At 39.7% G+C, this 26577-nt stretch overlaps 1 protein-coding gene across 1 annotated transcript; it reads right to left on the bottom strand.

Annotated features, from left to right (window-relative positions):
• Positions 1-416: 416 nt before the first annotated feature.
• Positions 417-25813, bottom strand: LOC134812012 (fatty acid synthase-like). The gene is given in 29 exon segments (XM_063819186.1): positions 417-1221; positions 4497-4661; positions 4823-6496; positions 6612-6776; positions 7235-7591; positions 7749-7964; positions 8122-8389; positions 8525-8703; positions 8852-9209; positions 9517-9808; positions 9971-10130; positions 10291-10419; positions 14470-14670; positions 14852-15046; positions 15188-15527; positions 16081-16174; positions 21674-21866; positions 22099-22217; positions 22357-22500; positions 22503-22627; positions 22736-22917; positions 23029-23187; positions 23375-23497; positions 23689-23901; positions 24011-24140; positions 24336-24460; positions 24626-24984; positions 25251-25445; positions 25700-25813. Coding segments are annotated over 29 exon segments (7137 nt in total). The 5' UTR covers positions 25794-25813; the 3' UTR covers positions 417-1038.
• Positions 25814-26577: the final 764 nt, after the last annotated feature.

Genomic DNA, 26577 nt, shown 5'->3' with positions numbered 1-26577 from the left:
TAACAAATAATAGCCTGAGGTCCCCAGGTAAACAAGATAGAGTTAATAAAATACTCCCCTGACGAGATATTGGCAAAAACTGTCTCGATCACGTGACATGACTATTATATGTAAGGAAGTTGGTCTAATTTCTCGTTAGGGTTAGGGTTTCAAATGCTTTTGTTAGGTATTGGGTTAGGGTCGGTTAAGGTTTGAGGTTGGGATCAGATAAGAGGGTTAGGGTTTCGAATAGTCATGCAGGGCCACATACCCCGGCAAACGCCACTAGAGAACGGGTTACAAAAGTCACGTGACAGTTGAGTTTAGAGTGATTAATCATTATCCAAATTCGATAGCAAATTTTCCGCTCTTTCTCTGAACCATCTTTTGCTTAACTTTAGTGTTACTGACAGTATGAGTGAAAAGCATAAACAAGGTTTTAGAATTAATTTAAGCGAGTAAGCAGCTATAGAATTACATCAAAAATCATACTATAAAAAACTTAAAACGTGCCTTGCCAATATAAATTGGTGTCTACGTCGCAGTCGCAAATTGAAAACTTTATACCGAAATTTCCATAATATTTGACGACTAGCGAAATATATGATTACAGATTAAGAGATTACCAGTCTTAAATTTAAAAGCGATGGAAGAAGCACTAAAATGCTTTACCATGTTTACATGAGAGGTACTGAAAATAACACCAAAAATATTGACTGGTATTTTTCTTGGTATTTAAAACAATACCAATTATCAGTTCTCTACTTGTATTGAATATCCTATAAAAATTATCAAAATTTAAGATTCGGTTTGCATAGCATGCATTTTATACAATAACAAATTCGCCCCAATTCCAATATAACATATTAATCATTAAACGGAGATCATAAACTGTGTTTACAATAACACTATCTTCTGAAAGTAAAATGATGTACTTTTCTTATAATTGCAGTCCTAACTTCGTGTCAGCAAAAATATCACTCAATTCAAAAATAAAAAGCAGCCTGGAATGGGCTCTGACAAATATTCATTATCTGACCATGTTCTAGATATAATGACTCAAGTACCAGTGTGAACCTGCACATCAGTAAACGTGTTAACTTTAGGGGGAGACATCCTAGCGGTGATGAGAGAGGCAATGTCTTCTTCATGGTCGGTGACACAAGTTTCGTGGTCTCCCTGAACACTGTCCACCATTATCCTCCCTGAGCATACCTTGCTCAGCCCGTAATCTTCTCCCACCTGAGTGTACTGTTCAACCTCAAATCACTGTGCTGGCAAGCACTTAGCGCGACCGTTGACTTTATATCCCCTTTAGTTTTACTGTATGTCCCCCCCCCCATCTCAACTTTTTTCTTTCATTTAGACTCATCAGAAGTCTTTCAGCAGGCATATTTTTAGTTCAAAACATTCTAAATACGCGCCAGCACTATATCTTATTTATAATTCAAAGAATTATGTTTGTCTGTAGAATGTATGTACGACCGCCCACGTGCAAATTAGGTAAAAAGCAAAAGGTTGCATAGTATTCATGGTAATACTAATACCTTCCTCCCTGTGGCCACGGGCTTTCTAGTCTTACTTATAATTCAAAGAATTATGTTTGTATGTCTGTATGTACGACCGCCCACGTGCAAATTAGGTAAACAAATAAAAGTTGCATAGTAACCATAGTAACGGTGTTGAACGTGCACGTGCAAAGATTGGCGAGCGACATTTTTTGGTAATTACGTTGTGTTCAGTGCGAGCTACAATTTAAATCGGCTGTATCTTCGGTGGGATAGATAATTTTTGATGCGATTAAAACTGACTGCCAAATAAATAAAAAAACTGCTAGCTTCATCCCTGTTACCAAGGGCTTTCTAGTATAATTATATACTTATAGTGTTAGTGCTAAATGCTAATGTTATACGGAATTTGGTAAAAACCCAAAATCTCCATATTCAGGTGCCTTAAAAACCAAGTTAAAATTCAGTTAGAGATCTGAAATTTTGCAGGGCGTCTAGACGTTGACCAAATCGACCTCAAAAAAGTTTCAAGTTGCAGGAGTATCGGGATTCTTCCCGATTCGGGAAGGGGGTTTTCTGGAACCCCTGTTTCACGACAGATTGTCGTGATATAGGGATATATTCATTATTCAGCATTCAGGGAGAATGCTTGCCAGTCAATATTAGTCCATATTCAAATCTCTGTACATTTAAAAGTATAAAAGATACAGACATTTCAGACCAAAGGTCTTGAAGATAATTGTCATCATGACCACTTGATGACGTTATCAAGGTAAGCACTTTTAAAGATTGACTTTTGACAACGTAACAAATTTTCAAATCGATTTCACACCATTAAGAAGTAATTTAATTCGAAAATTTGCACAAGTGGGGATACGCCCAAATCGATAGAAAATCACTAAAATCACAGAAAATTGTTATTTTCACGACTTTTTTTACAATGAAACTTTGCATCATTGCATGCTTAGCAAATAGCAACGAATCATAAACTACAAACATGCAAAAATTTACCTCCTTATAAATGAAGTTCTCAGTATTACATTTCTGAGGACACTGATATTAACCAAAAATAGATGATATTTTGCCAAAACTCATAATTGGGTAGGGTGAACCGTTGCCAGTGTCTCTCTTTCAAAGGAGAGATGATATCAATTTGAAATACCGTTCTAAAATGCAAAATGATACAGAAAATGAAATCGGTCGCTCTCTTTTCCCATTCATTTACAATTTTAATGAACTGAAGAACAGTACCTGACGCGGAGGCAGTACTCGGCAATACACTAGGTGTCGGGCCAAAAGCAACCCGAAGAGATTTCTACAGAGTGTGGTCGATGTAAGAAACCTAAACTCATTACAATTCGCAAGCCGTAAATGAATGGGAAAAAGGAGCGATCACCGAGTTCATTCTCGGCAGGGGTGTAGGAAGTGGGGGGGCAGGGGGGCCATCGCCCCCCCATGAAATCTGGGCAAGGGGCCAAAAAGGGCCAACTTTTTAATTTAGGTTTCTAAAAATTTTTGGGACAAATTTTTTTTCCCCCAAAAATTTTAAAGTCAAAAATTTTGTAAGTCAAACATTTTCAAAGTCAAAAATTTTTAAAGTTTTCTTGGAAACTACTTTTGTTCATGTTTCATGCTACCCTGATCATTCTGAGCCAAAAATATTTTGTTCGGTTTTCGAAGTTCGACATACGATTTTGGACTCGAGGGTTCCCCTTTGTAATGCGATCTCGGAAGGCAGGCCCCCGATTCGCAATACGAGCTCGGACGCGGGAGTTCTGTTTTCAGAGGTACGTATCGAGAATGACTCGGACCGAAAATTTTCTAAGTCAAAATTTTTCAAAGTTTTTCTGGAAACGACTTTTGTTCATGTTTCATGCTACCCTGATCATTCTGAGCCGAAAATATTTTTGTTCGGTTTTCGAAGTTCGATATACGATTTTGGACTCGAGGGTTTCCCTTTGTAATGCGATCTCGGAAGGCAGGCCTCCCCTTCGCAATATGAGCTCGGAAGCGGGAGCTCTGCTTTCAGAGGTACGTATCGAGAATGACTCCGACCGAAAATTTTTAAGTCAAAATTTTTCAAAGTTTTTCTGGAAACTACTTTTGTTCATGTTTCATGCTACCCTGATCATTATGAGCTGAAAATATTTTTTTCGGTTTTCGAAGTTCAATATACGATTTTGGACTCGAGGGTTCCCCTTTGTAATGCGATCTCGGAAGGCAGGCCTCCCCTTCGCAATACGAGCTCGGAAACGGGAGCTCTGCCTTCAGAGGTACGTATCGAGAACACCTCGGACCGAAAATTTTTTAAGTCGAAATTTTTCAAAGTTTTTCTGGAAGTTACTTTTGTTCATGTTTAATCCTACCCTGATCATTTTGGGCCGAAAATATATTTTTCGTTTTTTTTGAAGTCCGTACCTACATTCGGAAGGTTGTGGATGTGATACTGATCGGTTTCGTGTACTAATTATAGAAAACGTAATATTTGGCCCACAGATTTGAAGCAAAATACGCAATTTTGGTCCTCAGATTTAAAGGAAAATGCGCAATTTGACGCAAAGAAATGAAAAAATCGCGATTTGTCGTGAGGCCAGGATCTGAAAAATCGCGATTTGTTGCGGCAAACGTGAAAAATCGCGATACCGCACATGCTGCAATTTCCTTTTATCCTTACCCTCGAAATTCAGGCTTTGGCGCGAAGCGCCAACAAATTTAGGCGGTGGCGCGAAGCGCCAAAAAATATTTAGAATTTGGCCCCCCCATGAAGAAAATCATTCCTACACCCCTGATTCTCGGTATCATTGTGCATAACTTGAGAATGGTAATTCAAATTGATATCATTTCCTTTTGTTTTAAGGAAAGGGAGACTCTATCCAATTATGGGTTTTAACTTTTAGTAAAATATCAAGTTTTTTGGTATAATATCATGTTTTATGAGATTGTTTTATGAAATTGTTTTATGAGATTGTTTCACAATATCTGAAAATTTCGACAAAAATTAATAAGTACCTGATAACTATCAATAGCTTTGATGAGATGGACGGAACCAGAGAAGGTGCTCGTCGGAGAGTAGTTCATGGCTAAAATTATGAGTTTCGAGAAATACAGCATTTTGTACCCTGTATCCGCAGTCAGCATCCCAGGCATCTTTTCCTTCAGCACTGACATGGCAACCTAGGGATACGATGTAGACTAAGTTTTGCTGGATTATAAGACAAAAGCGAAGTTAACTCAAGCAATCGAATGCATTAGTATTTAACGACTTTACAAATTGCGTCATTTCAGAAATTATGAAATCAACTGGCGTCTGGCACACAAATACAAAAGAGTATTACCTTAACTTGAGCCTCAATGTCAGGAGAAAGAATTGACAGTTTCTCGTACAGTCCTTCAGGTTCCGAACCAAAAGCACGCCTAATGAATCCAAGCACAGTTTCAGTAGGCTTATCCAAACTTTCAGACCTCTTCGACTTGATATTTGCCTCCTTGTAGTCCTCAATCTGCCCATTTACCCAATTAGGAGATCCATCAATGAGGACAAGATACTCCATTAGCGATAGATCGTCTTCTTTAAATTGAAGTGCCATCTCGAACGCCAGAACGGCCCCAAACGAATACCCTCCTAATCGGAACTTGCCCTCTCCGCGATGTTTCTTAATCTCAGAGTTGTAGAAGGAAGATATAGATTCCAGAGATTCCAAGGGAGCCTTTTCAGTAAACTGCACCGCAATCACAGTTGAATCTAGATGCTTAGCTATATTTGCCAGAGGTTCTACGTCAAGGGTGATAGGGTGAATCAGGTAAAGAGGTACAGTACCAGCCACTGTTTTTAACACCACCAGAGACTCGGTTGCCTTTTCTTCCGTTTTGGTCTCTGTTTTACCAGAAGTATCCTCCCCACTTTGAAGTCTTGTGATGTCTGATAATGTGAGAGCTCTAATTTCTTTGCTCGAGAGTCTGATTTCAGCCCGCTCCAGGGCCTGTTTAACTTCCACTCCCATCAAGCTGTCCAGACCGAGGTCACCGAGGGAAATGTTGTGGTCGAGTTTACTTGGATCCGATGCTCCCATAATGTTGGCAACAACCACCACCAGATCACTGCCACCCTCAGCCTTTGCTTGGTTTTCTTTGTCAGCCAGGACTATAGAGGAGACTACTGGAGAGCTGAGCGTCATAGCGTGAGACATGGTGCTCAGACAATTCCATATTCTCTGGGGATAGGTTCCACCGATATTAGCATCGTTACCCACCATACTATGCGCCATCCCAACGTCTCCAATAGCTCCCCACTGTATAGCTAGTCCAGGATACCCACCCTTCATTCTCTCCTCGCATATCCTCTCCAGCACGCTGTTAGCAGCAGCGTAGTTGCTCTGCCCAGAGTTACCTCTACCACTGACTACACTGCTGAAACAGACGAAGTGTTGCAACTCAGGACAAACGTCACGTGACAGGGTGTCCAGATGTCGTGCTGTGTCTACTTTAGCCCGGTACACCTCCTCAAACTGCTGAACTGTAAGACTCTCCAACAGACCGTCCCTCAGGATCCCTGCCAGGTGGAATATGGCAGTGACCGGCTGAGAGGTAGCTCCCAACATCTCCGCTACACCCTGGACAGTGGTTGTGTCGTGTGTTGCTATAGTAACGTTAACTCCACTACCCCTGAGTCTGCTCACCACCCACTGCTGGTAGCTGGATTTAGCACCTGACCTACTTGTGACGGTCACGTTACGTGCCCCGTGTTCCGCCAACCATTGAACTAGCTCCAACCCGAACCCTCCTAGTCCACCGGTTACAATGTAACTTTTGTTGGGTTGACAGGAGAACTTAGGAAGCACGACTGCAGGAAGCTGACCCGCATCGTCGGTTGTGCTGATAACAACTTTTCCTATGTGTTTTCCTTGAGCCATGTATCTGAAGGCCTGCTCTAGCTGGTTGTTGAGGAAACAGGTTGTTGGGAGAGGTTTTACGACTCCTGACTTCATACCTGCCTCCAGCAACCCTCTTACCTGGAGATAGATGTACGGTTAATCATCTATCAGATTAGTTAATAGAATTTAACAATGGTGAAATCACAATGTAAGTGTCTGTAAAGGACTCGACGGAAACATTAGAAATTGGAACCTCTTCCCAGTCAGAGTTGTTGCCTTCAAACAGAGCGTCCAGTAGGATACCGTGGAACGAAACATTCTTCAGGAAAATAGCAAGGCCAATTGGATTGTTCTCGCTCATATCATACTTTCCAATCTCAAGGAATCTGCCGTGTCGACTGAGACATCGTACACTCGCCTGAAAAATCATGTGTCAGTCGTAAAATCTTCTTGATCTATTTTTTATAATTAAAGGTATCATTCAAGAGATGGATTAAGATATTACTTCTCAAACTATCCGACCTACTAAAATTCTTATATTATTTTTTATTACAGAAAACGAGAAGTCGATTATCGCGCATTTACTAGAGTGCGCGTGTATATCGTTCTGAAAAGACGATGATCTTTTATAGAATCGATAATCAGACAACTATCGTAATGATTTCTGATTATTGGCCGATCATCAGGTCTAAGGTTATAAATAATGCAGTATATAAAACGTCTGTTCACTCTGTATTCAAAAGCAGTACCAATCCCGATTGTCTACCGGGCTATTTTAAGTTTACTGTGTTGAACTAAAGCTTTTTAACTGCTAGAACCTCGGAAACAATACAACAAGTGACCAGCACAATTATTAAAAGAAATAAAACTACAAACCTGTAATTTATCTCCAGCCAGGGAGTTGAGAACCACGTTAACACCCTTAGACTTCGTCATGTTCATTATATCCTCCTCAAACTTAGCACTTCGGGAGTACAAAATGTGATCCCGCGACAACTGTGGAAACTTGGACATCAAGAAATCTATCTTCTGTTGCGATCCTACGGTTGTGAAGACTTCACATCCGAGACTGAGGGAGATGGAAATGGCTGCCTGTCCAACACCGCCACTACCACTGTGGATCAGTACACTCTCCCCTCGTCGGAGTCTCCCGCGAGTTATCAGGGAATAGTAAGCTGTGCAGTACACTACGGGGACGGAGGCGGCTTCTTCTAAACTCCAACTATCTGGTACCTGTGAGATATTGCTTGTAGTTTCCCGTTTAACTCGAGAAATATGAACGACTGTATTTCAACAACTAGAGAGAAATTTGTGGACAAGACAAGTCCATATTTAGAAAACAGCAAGTAGAAACTTTGATAACATAAACAACCAATGTCCAATAACCCACCTTCCAAGTAAAGTCCGGCTGAGTAACCACTCTAGTAGCGAGCGCTTTGACAGGGAGAATGCCCATGACACGTGATTTAGTTCCCTGCACGTGACCACTAAACTCAAGTCCCAGCACACAGTCGTTACTGCCCTGCATCTCCAGAGGCAAGGCGTCAGGCGGGAGCTTACCTGTTGCTATCATTATATCTCTGAAGTTCAGCGAGGCAAATGATACCTGGGAGAGAGTGGTCAAATGTTGTGAGGTTCAAAGGTGCTGAGTCCGTCATTTAATTTATATGAGTCCAAAGTAACTTAAAGTATGAAAAGTAATAACAAGTCGCGAAACAAGTTTTAAGAGAAAAAATATTAAATTTTAAATGTGACAGGGTTACCTCGCAGGTAATAGTATTCTGGGATTTGGGAGAGGCAGGAGCTTGTATCCAGGAGAGTGAGGACAAATCTCCCCGGGTAATCGTGTCTACATACGCTGAGCGTGACGTCACGTTATTATCTGATGACGTCACGTGAGCTTTTGATGACGTCACGTCGGAATGACGGTACGTTCCCCACACTCCGTTAACGAGAACATTGCTCACTAAATCATGTTCAACGACAGAGGCTAGTTCTTCTCTCGATAACTTCTCTGATGACAGACACGATCTGAAGATAGGGTGGTATTATTTCCAGACCTACTAAAGGAGAACCCGAGAAGCAAAACTTCTGGATAACAGACCACAGTCTGATGACAATTTCACTGAAAAACAATACTTCTTTAAATTATAATTTAATTCGCACCTTATCTTCTGGGCGCAATCCTCCTGTCTAAGAGCGTTGCACAACCCCTGAACTCCTGTAGAAGTGTTGCCTTGTAGCCAGATTCTGTCTACTGTGTCGTCTACTGCAGCTGACTGTAGTGTTTCTGACCAACTGAACGTTTCACTTGAAACTTGTATGTGCTTGCAGCGCAGTTCATCCTGGTGCAGTGGGGTTTATTGAAACGTTAGATGAACGTAAAGCTCCAAATATAGACGTTCGTTCAGTCGTGTGTTCAATTTAAAAAGTTGATTGCACTCATAATGGTTATCGTTATTGCAAGTTTGTTGTAATTAAAGTATAATTAACCTGCTGCTGTTTGCTTCTGATCAGAGAGAGCGTTGCAAACGAACAATCTCTACTGGCGACTATTTCTGCAGTTTCACTTGTCTCCAACTTATCTTCTGCGAGAGTCAACATGACCAAGAAACCTCCAGCTTTCAATGAGCCTAGAATATTATCCATCGCCTCCCTAGAGTTACACACGGTCGATGACGTCATGATGATATTATATTTGTCGGAGGTGGGCTGAGATAGTGCGTCCCACACGAAAGACTCCGTAAGGTGCTCGTAATCAGTGATTTCTTTTTCTCGTTCCGAGCTTACAGAGACGTTGTAGGTGCAGACGGGGCGGCCAGGATTTGAGTTCAGCACATTCTCCACGTAACTGTTATTTGTTAGCTGTTATTTCATAGAAATTATACCTTGATTCGAAGAAAACAAAAAGCTAATTTGTTATAGTTAGCTGTTATTTCTTAGAAATCATAGCAAATTTTGGAGAAAAGAAAAAGTATTTTCATTGTTTACATCGGATCAAGCCATTGTTCACCCGGCGTCAGCATATAATTTTGCAACTCAGCGCTTGCTATTACACATTACTACAACTGCCTGATATTAAACAGGAATAGAAAACTATGTACTGGTAATAAGATCAATAATCACTAGCTATAAAATCTTATTGCTATTTCAAAAACCTTTTCAAGTAAGAGACTCCTCCCGCTTCAAGAACAGAAAGAGCGTTCATTCCCAGTATGTTTTCTTGAGCAATATCAAGCATGTTACGAAGCGAAGAAGTTTCAATAAACTGCTGAGCACTGTCCACAGCCAGCGCGTGCGGGAACTTCGTCACGTCACCAGTGACGTCGCGTGAGCTGTTGGTGACGTCACGTTGCGCGGTCACGTGCTTGTAATAAGGAGCGAAATCGTAGGTCTCTAACATTACTGGCCTTAGGTCAGATCTACGCTGGGATAGCGTCGTGTGTAGACCTGCAAACGGTTTTATAAAATCATAGGGTCACTACAGATAAGCTAATTTGTTACCAAAAACTTGTTTTCAAACGACTTCAGTTCTCAAAATTTGGGATAAAACTAAGTTTTAGTTTCAATAATTATTGTTTGATCTAAACCGTATTATTCCAGTAAACGTACCAGAAATAAAAACACCACCAGCAGTGCACTGTTTGGTGTTGTGGTTCACAGTAAACTTCACGTCACATCCCACACCCGGCTGCTCGACAGGGTTTATCCTTAACTCTCGGATCCTAGTAGGAAGTCTGAGTGCTCGGCTCTTGTTACCGATCAGTTGAACCTGAAGTTGTGGGACTGTTATCAATCATTTGAAATAAGGTACACGAGAATTGTCTTTCAAGTTTCAAGAAGCTGAAATCATGTGACAAGAGAAGTACTAACATAATATTATATCAACCAGTACTATTAACCAGTACTACCAACCAGTACTACCAACTGACCTGTAACATGGTGTCGAGGAAACTGACCCAGTCCCCGGACCAGCTCAGTTCACCAGTCTCCCCTCCCTCTGTTGAGTGGAGTATTCCCTGATACAGGGGACCGTACTCGTAGCCCCGCAGTCTGAATTCCTGGGGGTGTAATGTGAAACTTAACTTGGATTGTTGCTTTAGCCAGTGTGGTTATGGCAATTATATGCTTCTCTGCATCTTTGAACAATTAACACATATAATATATTCTGTATTCTGATTGAATGAGGCAACTGAGGCTTTTCTGTGGGGTGTAGATGTTTTGTTGTTAGTTAGAAAGTTTGCTTGTTTACCGCCGACAATGATTGATAACTGCACCTCCTTTTCGATGTAAGGTTCTTTAATTCCGTTTTGTTTAGTAATAGTATGTACTCCTAAAAGCATAGCACTGTACATGTAGTACAGTCAACAATTTTTTCCATTTCACCCTTTTGTAAAAAGGCAATAGTAAAAGGTTACGAATGGTCGTTTTTGGAGAAAAACGTGGATTTTGGAGATAGCGGTAGGCGGGTCTGAATATAGTGTCATTCCTTCCGTTCGTTACCATGTCAACTAGCCGCGCGCGCGCGAGGATTGCTTGCGGAGATGTGGTGTATAGCTAGCCTGTGGTCAATGAATGCGCGGCGCGAGCGTATTTTAATGTATACTACATATGTAATGTATACAGTATAGTATTAGGTAATAAGCCCAATTTGTACGTGTCACACGTAGTGTACGAAACAACGGGCGCAATGCTTGTTAGTACTGGACCATCCCTTAATCAAGGATCAAAATAAGGATCAGTATTACCGTTGGGAATTGAACAACTTACCCAACTTTTTTGGATTCTCACGAAGTAGATTTATGATTTCAATCACTCTTAACTAATTCACTCTTGATCACTTCAAGCTTTTTATCCAACTATATTGTACTGGAGACCACTAAGAATCAAATAATAAAAAGGTTCCTTGCGAAAACTGCCGTTTTGAAAAATTTGCCAAAGCCCACGTCACTAAGGTTAATGGATGATGATTAATTACTATACACTCGACTGTCACGTGACTTTTTCAACCCGTTCTCTAGCTGGTCCTGAACGACTATTCGAAACCCTAACCCTCTAATCTGATCCCAACCCTAACCCTAACCCAATCCTTAGCAAAAGCATATGCTGAAACCCTAGCCCTAACGAGAAATTAGACTAACTTCCTTATACGGTCATATCACGTGATCGAGAGAGTGATTTAGCACGCTCGAAGGTTAATTTAGCGTAAATCAATTTTAAAGATTTCAATTCTGTAATGTCTCTTGGTAAGTATAATAAACTGCAAAACATTGTTTCATTCGGTAAAACTACTGTCTTATCTGTCAGTTCCTTGCACCCAAACCGGCCTTCTAGCCTTCTAGTCAAAGTTTGCATGAGGTACAGTTGCTCTTTGTTTCCAAGTCACTTGAAAGCCCTTCCCCAGGTAGCTTGCGTTGTACACATACGAAAAGTCCAATAACTAGTACTTGTATGTGGAATTGTAGAGATGCAATAACCAATAACCTCATCAAGTTGGAGATGATTGTTAGCTTTAGCTAGCTCTGTTTAGAGACAATTATAGAACTAAACGATCTCCTGAGTAAGAGGAAGACTGTACATGTTACCCTACCAGTGTGTTATGTAGGTACTAAGTGCAGGGTATTGATGTAGTCCTTCTTTATTTAAATTATTATTCACGCCACAATCCACAATCCGCAGTGCGCTGCAGCTTATACATTGTTATGTAAATATTTTATGTACTTTTACAGAGCCCTAATACTTGTGTGTGTCTGTGGGTAATTTACAAACGGCTTAAAACGGTAAGAGATATGGGCCTGGTATTTTTCGGTATAGTGATTTAGTGTCGACAAAACTCTTACGAAGTCGAATAGCTTAATTTATTTTTTAAATCGGCCGGTGGTAAGTGGTTTAATTGATGGTTTTGTACGGGCCCAACGTGATACTAAAGTGTCTCACTTTTTCTCTCCCCCATCTCTCCCTTTATACATAATGTAGATTCTGTAATTGCTCATAGTTTTAAAACTACTACAGTTAAAACTGTTTAAGTGTGAGATGTTCATCCTTTTATAATTTTGGGTTATGTGACATGTTCTTCTGTCACATGAAACGTATCTTGATCCCTTGAATATGCGTGTTTTCGACTTTATACTTTGGCATTAATCTGTGATAATGAAGACCCAGCCGTAGGCCTGGGTTACACTAGTAATTTATAATTAAGCCAGACCTTACTTGTGTACAAGTGTTGTGTGAGAGTGTTGTGTACGAGTTTTTCGGTACAATTGTTTAATTTCAATGATTAACGGTTATGAGATCCACTGCGTTCAAGATCATCCACTCTCCGTGTGGTCAGTCGTTACTACCTCTTCTTTCCCCCATTTCGTTTATTCCCAAATTCTTTTATTTGTAGAAACTATTTCTTTGTAGAACTACTCGATCGCGATGGAAGCGCTATATTAGTATGTTTTAATTTTGTTACTATGTGTCCGCCACGACAATAATAATTAATATGTACCGTACAACATTTTTTCTTATACGATTGTCAATCTTTCAGCAAAATGGACCAGAAAAATATATCAGAGGTGAAAAGTGTGATAAAGATTGAAGAGGGCAGCAATATCATTCCAGAATTGATAAAGATCGAAATGGAGGAAGGGAAAGGTGAATGTCTGGTCAAATCAGACGGACCTTACTGTCCAGACATTCAAACACAGTTTCCTTACAAAGGATTTTTCCTTGCAAATAATCAATACAACTATTCTCTTGGACTCGAAAACTTCTCATTTTCACAAGGCATCTACAACGACAATTTAAAAATTTGCAGAACTTCAGCGGACGCGAGAGCTGACGTTAACAGCATCAAAACTACATCAGTATGGACGGAGCTCGCCACCAAGCTAAGAGGAATTCCTGGTCAACGAGCTCGCAGAAATGTAACCCTTTACATATGTCCTGAATGTGCCTACACCGCAAAGCGAAAATATCACGTTGTTGTCCACCGTAGGATTCATACTGGAGAGAAACCTTATAAATGTCCTGAATGTTCCTACAGTGTGAGCCAAAAGTCAAATTTAAATTCCCATATGAAGATACATACCGGAGAAAAACCATACAAGTGTCCTGAATGTCCCTACAGGTCAAGAAGAAAATCATACCTTACTATTCACCATAGGCGTCATACCGGAGAAAAGCCTTATGAGTGCTCTGAATGCGACTTTAGTTCGGGCGAAAAATCACGATTGGTGAAACATATGAAACTCCACAGAGCTAGAGGAGAATTCGATATCAAGGCTTCTGTAGCCCAAGATATTAAACATACCATCCTTAAAAGTAAAAGTCAGGTCTCAACTCCAACTTCTACTTCAAAGCATCAGCTCGTCTCTGAAGGCCCTCTATTTGTGAAGCCAATAAATCTCGTAAAACCACTCACTCTGGTAGATCCTCCAACTTTTTTCAATCCCTTTATCTCAAAATCCAGTGCAATTCCAACTTCTTATCCCTCTCTATTTAGTTGCCTACCAGCGTTATCTACCATAACCGAGTTAACAGCTCCTCTTATCTTCTCACCTGGTGTGGCAACCTTCACATCTCCTCCCACCGCCTCACCTACCCACTCTACAACATTTCCTCCTCCCTACAATGGGTTTCAAATCTCCGGTCAGTGCAGTACTCTATATAGAGTTTAAACAACTATCATTGGAGAGGAGGCCGACAGTCATCTGGGATGTAGGACCAAGTGGGAAAGATAGATATGAGGTATAGTTTCTCTGTTTCTAAGTAAGTGTAATAAAGACTACACCAGACACCTAGCAGTACCAATAACAATCTTCATTTTAGGGTCCCATATAAATTTGGTATTTGTCATTAGCATCGATATTTCGATTATAGAATATAATTGTATGACAATTGTTTGAATCACTTTTGGTTTACAATATTATATATGCATGTTTAGTTTACTGTTTAGAAATGTTAATATTATTTAGACCGAACTAAGCGAACAATATTATGTATTATTATTGGTATAATATATTTTTTTTCATTTAAAAATGTTCGAAAAAATCAATATTATCAATTGACTATATCCCCTGGATTAACAGTACAGATCTAAAAATGAAAGTAGAAAATAAATGTACCTTGTAGATGCCATCTGGTTTAAGAATGAGCTGATCTCCTGAATCCCCCTCCTCGTTGTCTTTAGTAGTCGGTACTGCATCATCCAGTGAGTACTGTCCACTTACTACCAGACTGTCACCTGATGTCACTTCAAAGTTCCTGGAACCCGGACTCAGTGTCACCGTCATGGTAGTGGGCCCCAGAGTCGACAGAATGGTAGCCTGAAGAGGTCAGAGTCTTAATATAAACATAAACTACCAAGAACGGTAATATAAAAAGTGTATTTTCTTCTATTTAGCGTTTAACTCATATAATGATATAACTAACAATCGCTATTCAAATTTATATTTATAAATATAAATTTGAATAGCGATTGTTAGTTATGTTAAGTGAGCAACGAACCTGGTGCAGAGTAATGTGTTGGAGGGTTATAGGACACTTATCAACGGTAGAGTGAACAGCTGTAGCTATAGACCTCCAGGCGAGGTAGAGATAACCTGTAGCTGGGAGGAGGTTCCTGCTGTCAATCACGTGATCCTTCATTGTGTGGTAGGGGTTGGAGGAGTCGACTGTGTCTATCTTGTACGAGTACGAAACCTGGAGATGAACAATGCTAACATTTGATATACAGTTAAGGGAAATCATGTCCATTGTCCAAACTAAATACCATTATAAAACAATCGTTACTTCTGAGGAATATCCTGAGGAAATGTTCCAACTAAAATGACTCGGACGAACCTGAGAGCCACTTCCAGCACCACTTCCGTAGTCACTGAGCCCGGGCGTGTTGTACTGGACAGAGTGGTCCCAGTCCACCAGACCAGACATGGGAGGTAGATCTACCAGAGGGAGGGAGGGTGCCTCGTAAAACTTAGCAAACTTAGGGTTCACACCCAAGTTCCAGAGTTTTCCAATGCTGTTCAGGAAGAATTCTACACATTTAGGATCTTTTCGTTTCATGAGAGGGAGTATTGTGCAGGTAGGTAGGGCTCGTTTAAGTATGGATTGTAGGAGTCCACAAGCTGCTATCTCAACCACAATCGCATTATCAGGGATCTTGGCAAGGCTCTCGTGGAACCTGAACATATGGTTCAAGTTATTTCATAATTTACTTTTCAAAATTCTGGAACCTAGTCCATCATACTCGAGGTCAAAAATTGTTAATATTATGGCCATATTCTGAATATTCTAGGGAATTCTTTAGCGGCCATTGACACTTTATGTTCATGTTTTTAGCAATAAATAAGCATCCTGCATTTCTTTACTTCAATAATTCCATCTCTAATTTCCGGTTATCCTTTTATGCCAACCTAATAAATTCTAGCAAAATCTCTGGGGCTTAAATTAGCTCATTACTCTATTCTGAAGTTGCACCGAAGTATAAGCTGTTATAGGGCTACGAAAAATTAGAGCATATGGGCCGAAATAAACAAGGAGACATAAAGACTAGCGAAGGATGTAGATTTCGACTCATCAAACTTAAATGATAAAAATGAGTACAGAGGCTTGATTTAAACTATCTTCAGTACAGTATTTAGTGGAGAAAATCACTAAAATATCAAAGTTAACTAACAAACAACAAACAACACTAAAACACGTACAAAAGTTAACTAGGTCACTAAAACACGTACCAAACGGGGCTGACAAGATTATTAGACAGATAAGTAGCATCGCAGTATTTTGCTTTGTCCCACTCAGATTCTTTTCTTGAGGTACACACCCAACCTGTAAATAATATGATAAATGTATTTTACTTTTTCACGTTTAAAAAATTTTAAAGTCAAATACGCTTTCCGATGTCATGTTTCTTGTGAACTGATATCAAAAATCTCCCAACTCTTTGATTAGAATTGTGAAAAACAACTGGTAGTGCAGAAAACAGCCAAAGTACGAAAACAAATGCGTCAATATGTCGACAGTGCAATTCTGCAACCATCGGAATTATATCTTGCTTTTGAACAATAATAATAGAAACACAGACGGATCAGCTCGGATCACGATTCAGCACCCGACTTAAACTTTTTAATGTGCGGCAAAAACACCGCAATTCAGCTGAGCAATTCGCCAAATTTGCAACTTATTGTTTTATTAACTTCCAAGCCCCAAGGTGTCTTACACTGGTTCTTCTCAGTTCTCACAATTCAAGATTTATTTACTTGGAATTAACCTCATGGAGGGATCTACAATAATACATGGGTAGTTAAGCTGGCGATGCGCACAATTGAAGTAGAGAATTCAATATCATAACTTTATAACTTTACAACGTAAGATTCCAAAACATTGTGTGTATAAGCAATTATTAAAGACAAAGTGCCTCAATTTCAATCGTATGAAGGATTCCGTCATTGTGATCCAGCTTGACCAGTTATCCATTTGCCAAGACTCACTCTCGCTTTTATCAAATACCTAGTACCTAATAAAAGTCCGTAGAGTGCACTGTGGCGCACGTGACAATCGATAAGGCGTGCAGAACTTGAAAACTGCGCGCGCATATTAGGACGTGTCGCCGTCAATCTGTATTTGGTTTGGTTGTAGGTCACTTAATATGTTGCGCGGTTTTGTATTATAAAGAAAATATATAATATACATATTTTTTTTCTTGATTTTTCAGCGTTATTATATTTTCCGATGTTTTTAATGTTACGTCATGAAAAACATTTGACCCTAACCATAGTTGTGCAGTAAAGTTTGGTCACAGGTCCGGGTCGTTCATCGTTGGTGAACTGCTATTTCGAAAACAAGTTCCCCTCGGCCCCTAACAGAACTTATCTTATTTGTTGATAAAGTTATAGTAAAGAACTAATAAGTAAAAAGGAACTCATAACTATGTTCCAACTCTGAAAGTTGACCTCCCCATATCAGCTGATCTTGACAGGAGCAGACGCGACTCTGAAACCCTACAATCAGAAATAAGGATGTAATATACTCATTAAACTGATCAACCCTTCAACATTATAATCAATGCCATAATCCATATTTGTACGTTTATCTTCTTGAGATTTGCTTTTGTTTCTGAAAAGGAAGTGCTACTACCGCGTTTTTGCAAGGGTTCCTCTGTTAAATACTATGGCAATTTTCTCAGGCACATGGTTAAACGTCTGCTGTCACAAGTTAAAATAATAATCCGCTATTTTTGCCTCATTTTGTGACCATCTTCTGGCATGACACGGGAAAGTGAAACACTTAGCTTTTTATATGTTTTTATAAGCCGAACATTCTCGACCATCCCACTGTTTAACAGTTAGTTAGTTGGTAATATATATATATGTTTACTGAGTATTTATATAATGAATAATGGCTGTTGCCGAGCCTTTAGTCTAGACCATGTCATTCCCATAGGGACAGGATGTTTTGTATATTATCACCAGCAGACCGATGCTATTATCTTCGTATTTGACAGGGATGCTATCTTTAGGTGTTCAGGTACACATCATGATTACGTGGTATTATATGGTATGCACATCGAGCCGTTACAGTTCATATGGCGTAATGGCGTTACAATGGGTTTATTAGAAAGTGGCCCTACTGACGAGCTCATTATCGAATCATTACCTCTGGCATAACCTTACAATTTGTAGGCCCCTGAAATGTTTTTGTGTACCCATTGCTCATGAATGCTCAGTGGTAATTTGCCTTATGTTTCTGTTTAAGCATCGATTACAGCTTGTTTGTGCTTTTACTGACCAGCTTTTGATATCAAACAATATGTAATTCGTCACACAAAATCTCCTTTATTTGATCATGATGGAATTGCATACCTAAGATTCTTTTCTAGATGTTCTTCAGGCCTCTAGACGGTAATCCTACCGCAACCCAAGTTTTAAACCACATATTTGCAAACCTATCGTACGTTGTTATTTGCCGACGCCAGTAAACCTCTAATGATCTGTCAGATCACCTTAGGATGACAATTTTATTCTAATTTTATAAATTTAGACCCATTCTTGACATTAGCTTTCCCCTGTAATCATGGTGAAGACGTCTTGAATAAAGACTAAATCAAGCTCAGAGTGATCGGTCGAATGACTTTTATAATGGTCTTGATAAAGCGCAATGCTTTTCTATGAACCTAATTGTAGAATAGAGAATTCTAGACTATTCGCTAGGATATTCGCTGAGCAAGCAGTTAGTAGGGGAGACATGTTGGTCATCGCAGACAGTCTGTGAAATACAGCTTTATTATTTTCTTTGGCTAAAAGAATTGCCGAAATGTGTGCACCCACAAATTGACTTATAATAAGTGAAACGCTTTCTTCTAAACTTCTAATCTTCTAATCTTATAATCTCTTAATCTTATAATTATCTAATTTTCTAATCTTCTAATCTTTTAAACAATTTTCTCGGTTGCTACAGAGTTTTAGTTCGTCAAACAAGGTAAAATTGTCTGAGAAACATAAGTAACCATTGTTATTCCTGGAATTCACCACAATTGAGTGAAACAATGCCGCCCAATCTTTCAATCAGTCAATTATTGTTGCCTTAAATGTCGCTTTGTTAGCCTCCTCTTCTCGTTTTAGATCAGTTGTTACTGAAATTCAGCAGTTGTTCTCATTGATGAGTTCTTCTGCTTACTATTTCTAGTTGTTAATTTAAAGACTTAGGCTTACAAAAGTTTGCTCCTGAGTAACTCGTGTTTAAACTTGGTGTCAACGAGACGACTTACTCTAGTATATATTAAGGTTGCTGTTTTGGGGACAAATGCACATCATGATTACATGACCACACGAGTCGTGACGTGTAGGGTATAACCTTAGCCATTAAAGTATACACATACAATATGTTGTGGGCTCTTATCGCCCTGTTGTTGTTATCAATTGTGCTGCTCTTCTTATCTAGCTTCTTCAGTTCAAAGTAGGCTAGCATATTAGCATCAAAGGTTAAGGGTTTCTAGTATGGCCTTTCAAGTAACAAAGGATTTATTATGATCGTAATTGCACAGTTGTTAGTTTCCTAAAGTTTCTGTTCAAGGATCAGCTAGAACTCATTTGTTTGTTCATTATCCAGCTTTTGTCATCAAAATGATTATAATATTTGGATCTAGACTCTAAATTACGTGATATCAAGACTCTCTATTAACCATGACAAGATCACATGAGTCAATGACGCACCAAATGCGATAGTCTTATTATTACTAATTTCGGGGAGTAAAGAACTATCCTAATTATTATTGTAATTATTATCCTAAGCATCACTCTCCATAGGCATGGTGCCTACTGCCCGGGTACCACAATGGTGACCGGGTACCACAATGGTGCCGTGTAATGGTGCCGGGTACCACAATCCACAATTTGACCGCATATTTATAAGAACTTCAAAGCACCTAACGTCCGCAAAAAGTTGTCATTTTGGGAAGCCAGCACAGTGTTCCTGACTCTAATTTATATAAATAGGAATAAAATAAAACATAATATATGGTAATGATGTGACAAACGGGTACACCAACGCAAAATGAAAATTCCAGAGGTAAATTCAGCCCGTTCTTCTCATTAGTTCCTTCCTACTGTTACCTCCAGTATATTAATAAGTTTAACTAAAGAGTTTAGTGAGCTGTTTGTCAGTGCACGATATTTGTCTTGTGTAGTACTGTAATAGGTGGGATATCCGATATTGATGGGAAAATTTATATTCCTAAATTTGTCAACGTATTTTGACAGATTGATGGAATGTCGATTTTATCTATTTTTCCCCTGTTCGATTACGAAAATCAGGGTACAGAGATTTTCCAAATTGTCTCATTTGATTAGTTTTTCCCCCCAATTATGTAATGGTATTTGTGCGTTGTTTAAGAATTATTTTCTCTAGTGAGTAACCCCCATCATCCGTTAATGCAATGCTCTTTGATTTCTTGATTGAAGTCACGATTTTATAAATTTTAATCAATCTAATACCGTTATTACTTTATTATATTACTTAATATAAAATTCATCCTTTCGTTACTCCTTACCAAAGACTAATGCATGACAAATCTCCGCAATTCATAATTGGATATTGGTTTTCCGTTTTCCTCTGAGTAACTTTATAACCATTCCTCTGACTTACTTTATAATCTTACTAGCTCCATTATGTTTGACCACATGGCCAACGTGTCTGCAGAACTAGACGAGATCCCAACCATCGTATCACATCTAGACAAGCTCATCTCGATGAACCTGCTAACAGGCCTGTTGTTTGGAGTTCCAGCTAACATTCTCTCCATCTACTACTTCAACGTGCTGTGTAAAAGTAGGGACCTGCCCACCCAGCTCTACAGACGGATCTGTGTAGTGGATCTGCTCACCTGTCTGACTCACCTCCCTGTCATGTTAAGCATGTGGTGGGGACGTGATCCCCTCCTCTTTGGCAACATTCACTTCTGTATTGCCTGGAGGATCGTCTTCAGAGCCCTGCAGTTGTTAGCTATCTTCCTGGTCCTGCTGCTTGCTTTATCCAGAGCTATTGTCATTTGCTTTCCTTTCACGACTCCAACTAAGGAGCCCGTAGTGTGGGCTTTCAGAGGTTATGTGCTATTCCTGGTGTTGCAGTATGCGATCTTGAGCTCCAAGCAAATACACGTGTATGACACTTTTGACGCCTATTGCTACGAGGACTTGGGCATCAAGAAGATTTACGGCAAAATTGATGATCAGTTGTATGAACTGGAGATTGGGATTCCATCGTTTATCATCATAGTGAGCTTTATAAGTTCTGTTTATAAACTGGGAAAGACTAATATAATCGCTACGACTGGAAGACAATCAAACAAGAAACAGGCTTCTGTAACAATCACTATAGTAACTGGAATATTCCTCATTTGTAACCTGCCGCAGTGTATCAACATGCTCCTTTGGATCGTAGACTATGAAAACATGCACAATTACTCACACCCCCGGTATCAGAACATCTTCATGAAGTTCTACACTTGGAACATCTCAGCAGTCCAGATGGTGGTCCTGAACGCCTACCTCAGCCCCATGGTGTACTACAGCAGGATGCAGGGCTACAGAGACTGGGTCCAGAGCGGGTTCAGCAAAGGTCAGCCTATCATTCAGCACTACTCTAACACCAGTTTAGATGCTAGAAGTCGAGTTGGAAGTATCGACCCGAGCAAAACATCTCCTACTCCTAGAGCTTCTTCCGTAAATATTTATAAGATAAGATGCTCTCCTGTCTGAGAGCGGAGTGACTTCAAACAATGGAAATAACTGGATAAAAACACGAATATTGTTATTTATTTATCGAACGTACCTTGAGATCTGAGTTTCGGGTGAGGAATGACTGGTTTCAAGCATTCTTCCAATTGTGGTCCAACAGGAGCGAGACAAGGAGAATGGAAAGCTACACCACATGAATTGACATTTTTAGCAAACACTCCATCATCTGCCAGCTTTTGGACAAGGTCTGAAACTTTTTGTTTGTCTCCAGAAATCGTTACCGAGTCCTGCAAATTAATTCAATGTACATATAACTTGGTTTCAACGCCAACTTTTCATTTTGATTCGAAAATATTGTAATATTCTTAGCATGATAGATCAAAACATTTTATTTTAGGAACCTGTACTCTGTACAGTGTACATAACTTACCTTTTTAGTATAAATATTATGTATTCCAAACTTGTACCCCAATAAATTTACCACAATATCAACAAAACGCTAGCGGTACTAAAACTCACCTCAGCATTGTGACAAGCAGGAACAACTCCAGAAGGACAAGCACTTGCTGCTTCACTCCAAGTCAAGCCTACAGCTGCCATTCCTCCTTCTTTTAATCCTGCATCTTTAATACACTTTCCTGCGTGCATAATGTTAAAGCTCCTTTTTAATAAGCATTAAAATATCCAATAAACTGATGATCTAACAATCTGATGATTTTAACAATTAGGAGATGTTTCCTTGTGAGAGCTTGTTCACATTACTAAAGTAAGAAGTACCTCTGAAGTAACTAGCTAAGATGGTTTGTCCGGCATCCAAACAGCCGTCAGCGTACCCACACACCAGTTCCCCTACACTGTGCCCCAAAAGCCCATCAGGCTTCAACCCAAACTCGCACAGCAGGTCCACCAGACCTATCTGACTGCGCACAGCCCGACAAATGCGTTCTCTGCACTCTGCAGCTCGGCTGCGGGGGAGGTGAGCAGGTGGTGTAGGTCTATTGTACATCCTGGAACAGAGGCTAGCGCTCCGGAACACTCTTCTATTGACCTGAAGTATTATTTGTAAAATCTCAATAACTTTACCAAATAGCCAGTAAATTGACCTTGCTATTTGAACACCATTAATAAGTATTTTACCAGTTCACATTTTACGTACCGTCTAAATGTTTCGTATTTGAGCATGTCTTTTCCCATCTCGTGCCACTGTGCCCCCATACCAGTCATTACGAACCACAAGGGCCGTTTCTCTGCTGCAGGGCTACTCTCAGCTACTATTGGTTCTTTCTTTACTCCGTTTAAAATAACAAATCCTCTTGTAACATTTGTTGCAGCAGAACCCTGAATAAATCAAACTTATTGTCTACATAGGATTCTCTAAACTGCACTAGACTGCCAAGTGTGAAATAAGCTGTTCTTTTTTCACAGAAACATAGATAAAAGCTCGCTAACCTGAGATATCATGTGAAGGTAGCTGAGTTTGTCATGGGTAACGTGCTCATCTCTAATCTGACACAGCGCTGACTGGGTTTGTTCTGGTCTCCGATTATAATACGGAACAAGGATGGGAATCTCCGAGTTTACAGGTCGTGGCTCATCTCCCGATACTCCCTGGGGTTTTGCGAGTTAGATTCAGCCTTTTATTAACTTAACTATTCATATTTTTATTAACTTTTTATTAACTTAACTATTAATATAATACTAGACTAAGAATTCTCGGAAACTTAAAATATTCTCAGAGATTTCAAAACTTCAAATTCTATGAATTTGAAATGTTTCCCGTAATCAAGTTATTAACCTGTAAAATGACATGAGCATTAGCTCCACCGAATCCAAATGAGTTAATTCCGATGATATCCCCCGATCGTAGCTCTAAATGCGATGTGACAGGTACAACAGTTCCATCAACGAGTGGCTTCAACTAGGAAAAGTGCATATTTAATATTTAAACATTCGATAAACTTTAACTATTTGATATTGACACGTTAATTAAACCTGCTCCGCCAGGATAGAAACCCTATTTTACTCCACCTGTCTCGTTTCAAAATTTAATGACCAAGTTCATGGCTAAATCCCAAAAATGAACGAATCCCTTAATTAAATAAAAGAAACCTTAGAGTTGGGTTTGTTGAAGTTGATGTTGGCTGGTATCTTCTTGTAGTGGTATGACAGGAGTATCTTAGTAAGGGCTGCCACCCCACTACTAGGCTCACTGTGGCCCATGTTGCTCTTAACACTGCCAACATAAAGAGGGGCGTCAGAGGATCGGGCCCCATTATCCAGGAAATACTTCTCAACTCCCAACATCTCTTGTGTATCACCAGCCTGGGATGGAAAACAACATAGTTTATATGTATCTACTTTCGGTGCGTGCAATACTCAAAATATTTTGAAATTCGGCAGAAAGACAAGAATTTCAAGTAAAGAATGTCACCTGAGTTCCAGTCCCGTGCATTTCAAGATAGTACACATCGTCAGGCGAAACCCCAGCTGCCTCGTACAGGTCGCTCAGCAACTCAGCCTGTATCTCATGGTTCGGATACGTTATCCCAGTACTCTTGTAACTACACAGGTTTAGAATGTAAATATTATTATAACTTATAAGAATCAATTATTTGACATAGGGAGGGTGTGGTTCTCCCTTGAAAATTGGTTAGAACTACATGAGCATAAGTTCAGGGCAGTAAAAAAGAGCCCACGATTCAGGATAAGGACTAAGGACGGTGAAAAATTGCCCTAAATTCAGGTTAAGGACTGACCCATCAGTGTTTGTTCGGGTGCCAAGAATTCTCGCATAGGCTCTTCTGGAGAGATTTTCCCTACATAAAACTACTGCAGAAACTGTCTCAGCTCTAACATATCCGTTAGCTCCTTCATCAAATACCTGAAACGGGTGAGTCAGTCTATGAAAAAGGAAAGTTAGTTAGGACATCACAAAAACCCCCTACTCAACGACCAGCATATCTGTCAATAAATTTCCATAGCGTAAGTATTCGTATTAAAACTTTGAAACTGGCTTGTTCCCAAGTCTGAACCATATGGCACATACCTTACAAGAGCCATCGTGGGAAAGCATAGAAAGTCTGTGGAAGTCTAGGGAACAATTAGGTTTTAACAGAAGGTTAACCCCCGCCACCAGAGCCATGTCACACTCTCCAAGCTGGATACTTTTGAAAGCAGCATCCAGAGCGAACATGGAGGAACTGCAGGCAGTGTCCAGAGTATAACTGGGTCCTCTGAAGTCGAAAGTGAAGGCTACTCTGTTAGCAAGCATGCACCGGCAGCAGCCGAGTAAACCATATCCTGTTTGGGCGTCAGCGTTTGATGACCACGCATCGTAAGCTTCAGAGGAGGATCCGCCTACATACACACCTATCTTCTTACCTTTTAGCTCGCTCGGGTGGTATCCTGGAATAAAATAGTCGGGTAGTTATCCTAACAGAATAGTACTATGTATGGGGGCTATCATAATCAGGGAATCATTAACCAGATATTAATTTGGCTACCAATTTGGAATCATCCTATAACATCTCGTGTAATTAGGGTTTGAAGTCAGGGTTTAAAATTTACTGGAGGGGCTTCGTAGTCACACCTTGATATATTTGTAATGCTATTAGAAACCCCATAATATGATAATTATAAATTCAAATATGTAGATAATCCTTATTTCTAACCTGAGTCAAGTATTGCTTCGTAAGCAACTTCCAGTAAAATTCTGAGCTGAGGATCCATCTGATGGGCCTGCTTGGCACTGACCCCGAAGAAGGAGGCATCAAAGGAATCTATGTCGTGGAGAAGTCCAGCTCTCTCCGGCAGACCAAATATTCCAGCAGGCCACCTTCTCGGCTCATCAGTGATCATGTCCGTTCCTGCGAAACAATGGGTTTATCATTTAGTTAAACGAACAATGCCCGGTGTAAGCCTAGTGAGCCAGTATGTAGTAGGTACATGATTCGTTTGATAACTACTAAATGCCAACATTTTTTGAAATGCGCCAAATTAAAATAGTTTATTAATGGTATGTGAATCATAACTGCTTCGGAAGCAATGAAACATCTTCATTGGATGATCAATGTGCATTCATGCATTGTACAATTTAAATTGTGCACATTTAAGAACTTACCAGCAACAAGGTTGTCCCAAAACTCATCCACATTGTTAGAATTAGGAAAGCGGCCCGAAAGCCCTGAGATTACTATGCCTTTACCCTCACTCATTGCATCATCTGATCATTAACTGTAATCGAGTAATTGTCATGTACAAAGTTTCAACAACTACACTAGCAGAACAAAGGAGCAGATGATTGAACTGCCAGCCTACTTCCAGAAAGTAGGCTGCAGCTGAAGGGTATAGTAACATAGTAAATACAAAAGCAAATAACTTAAGAATTATGAACTTTTGGAAGACGCAGAAATGTATAGTAAAGTTTACAACAATGTACATGGTGAACAGTACGACAATTATACAACACAGCGGAAAAGTAGTACATATGAAACTAGCTGCCAATCGACGTGTTTTAAGGCTAAAAACTAAGAGATTGGACGGTCTAACGCATGATTATCAAGAAAATAGCCTGTTTGAAGAGTTCGTATGCATTTACAGGTATAAATCATGCCGCTCAGGCTTGCTGCATCAGAGGCTGCTGTTTTCAGGAGCGATCCGGCGTGCAGCACTACGTGCCTGTCTCTTGCCCGGCGTGGAGGGCACCAGTCATTAACGATTACCGGCGTGTTACAGTAAATTGAGCCGGGGTGTACCTATAACTAAATACGTGATATTTCCTTACACTCATTTATGTTATTATTATTCTTGATCGATAGTGTATGTTTATGTACAGATGGAATGAAAATTGCTATTTCATAGACATTTTCCAATAGATAAGTCTGTTACAGCATTTTTAGATCTCTTCTAATATTTTCTTTAGTCCCGCAAGTAAATTCGTTTGTGATTCATTCATATTTATATAAAAATCCGTGTGTTGCCAAGAGAAAGGAATAAATA

The sequence above is a fragment of the Bolinopsis microptera genome, chromosome 2, assembly GCF_026151205.1.
Source record: "Bolinopsis microptera isolate Bmic1 chromosome 2, MBARI_Bmic_1.0, whole genome shotgun sequence".
NCBI lineage: Eukaryota > Metazoa > Ctenophora > Tentaculata > Lobata > Bolinopsidae > Bolinopsis > Bolinopsis microptera.
Note: the sequence above shows the minus strand (reverse complement) of the source record. Positions and strands in the feature narration are given on the sequence as shown.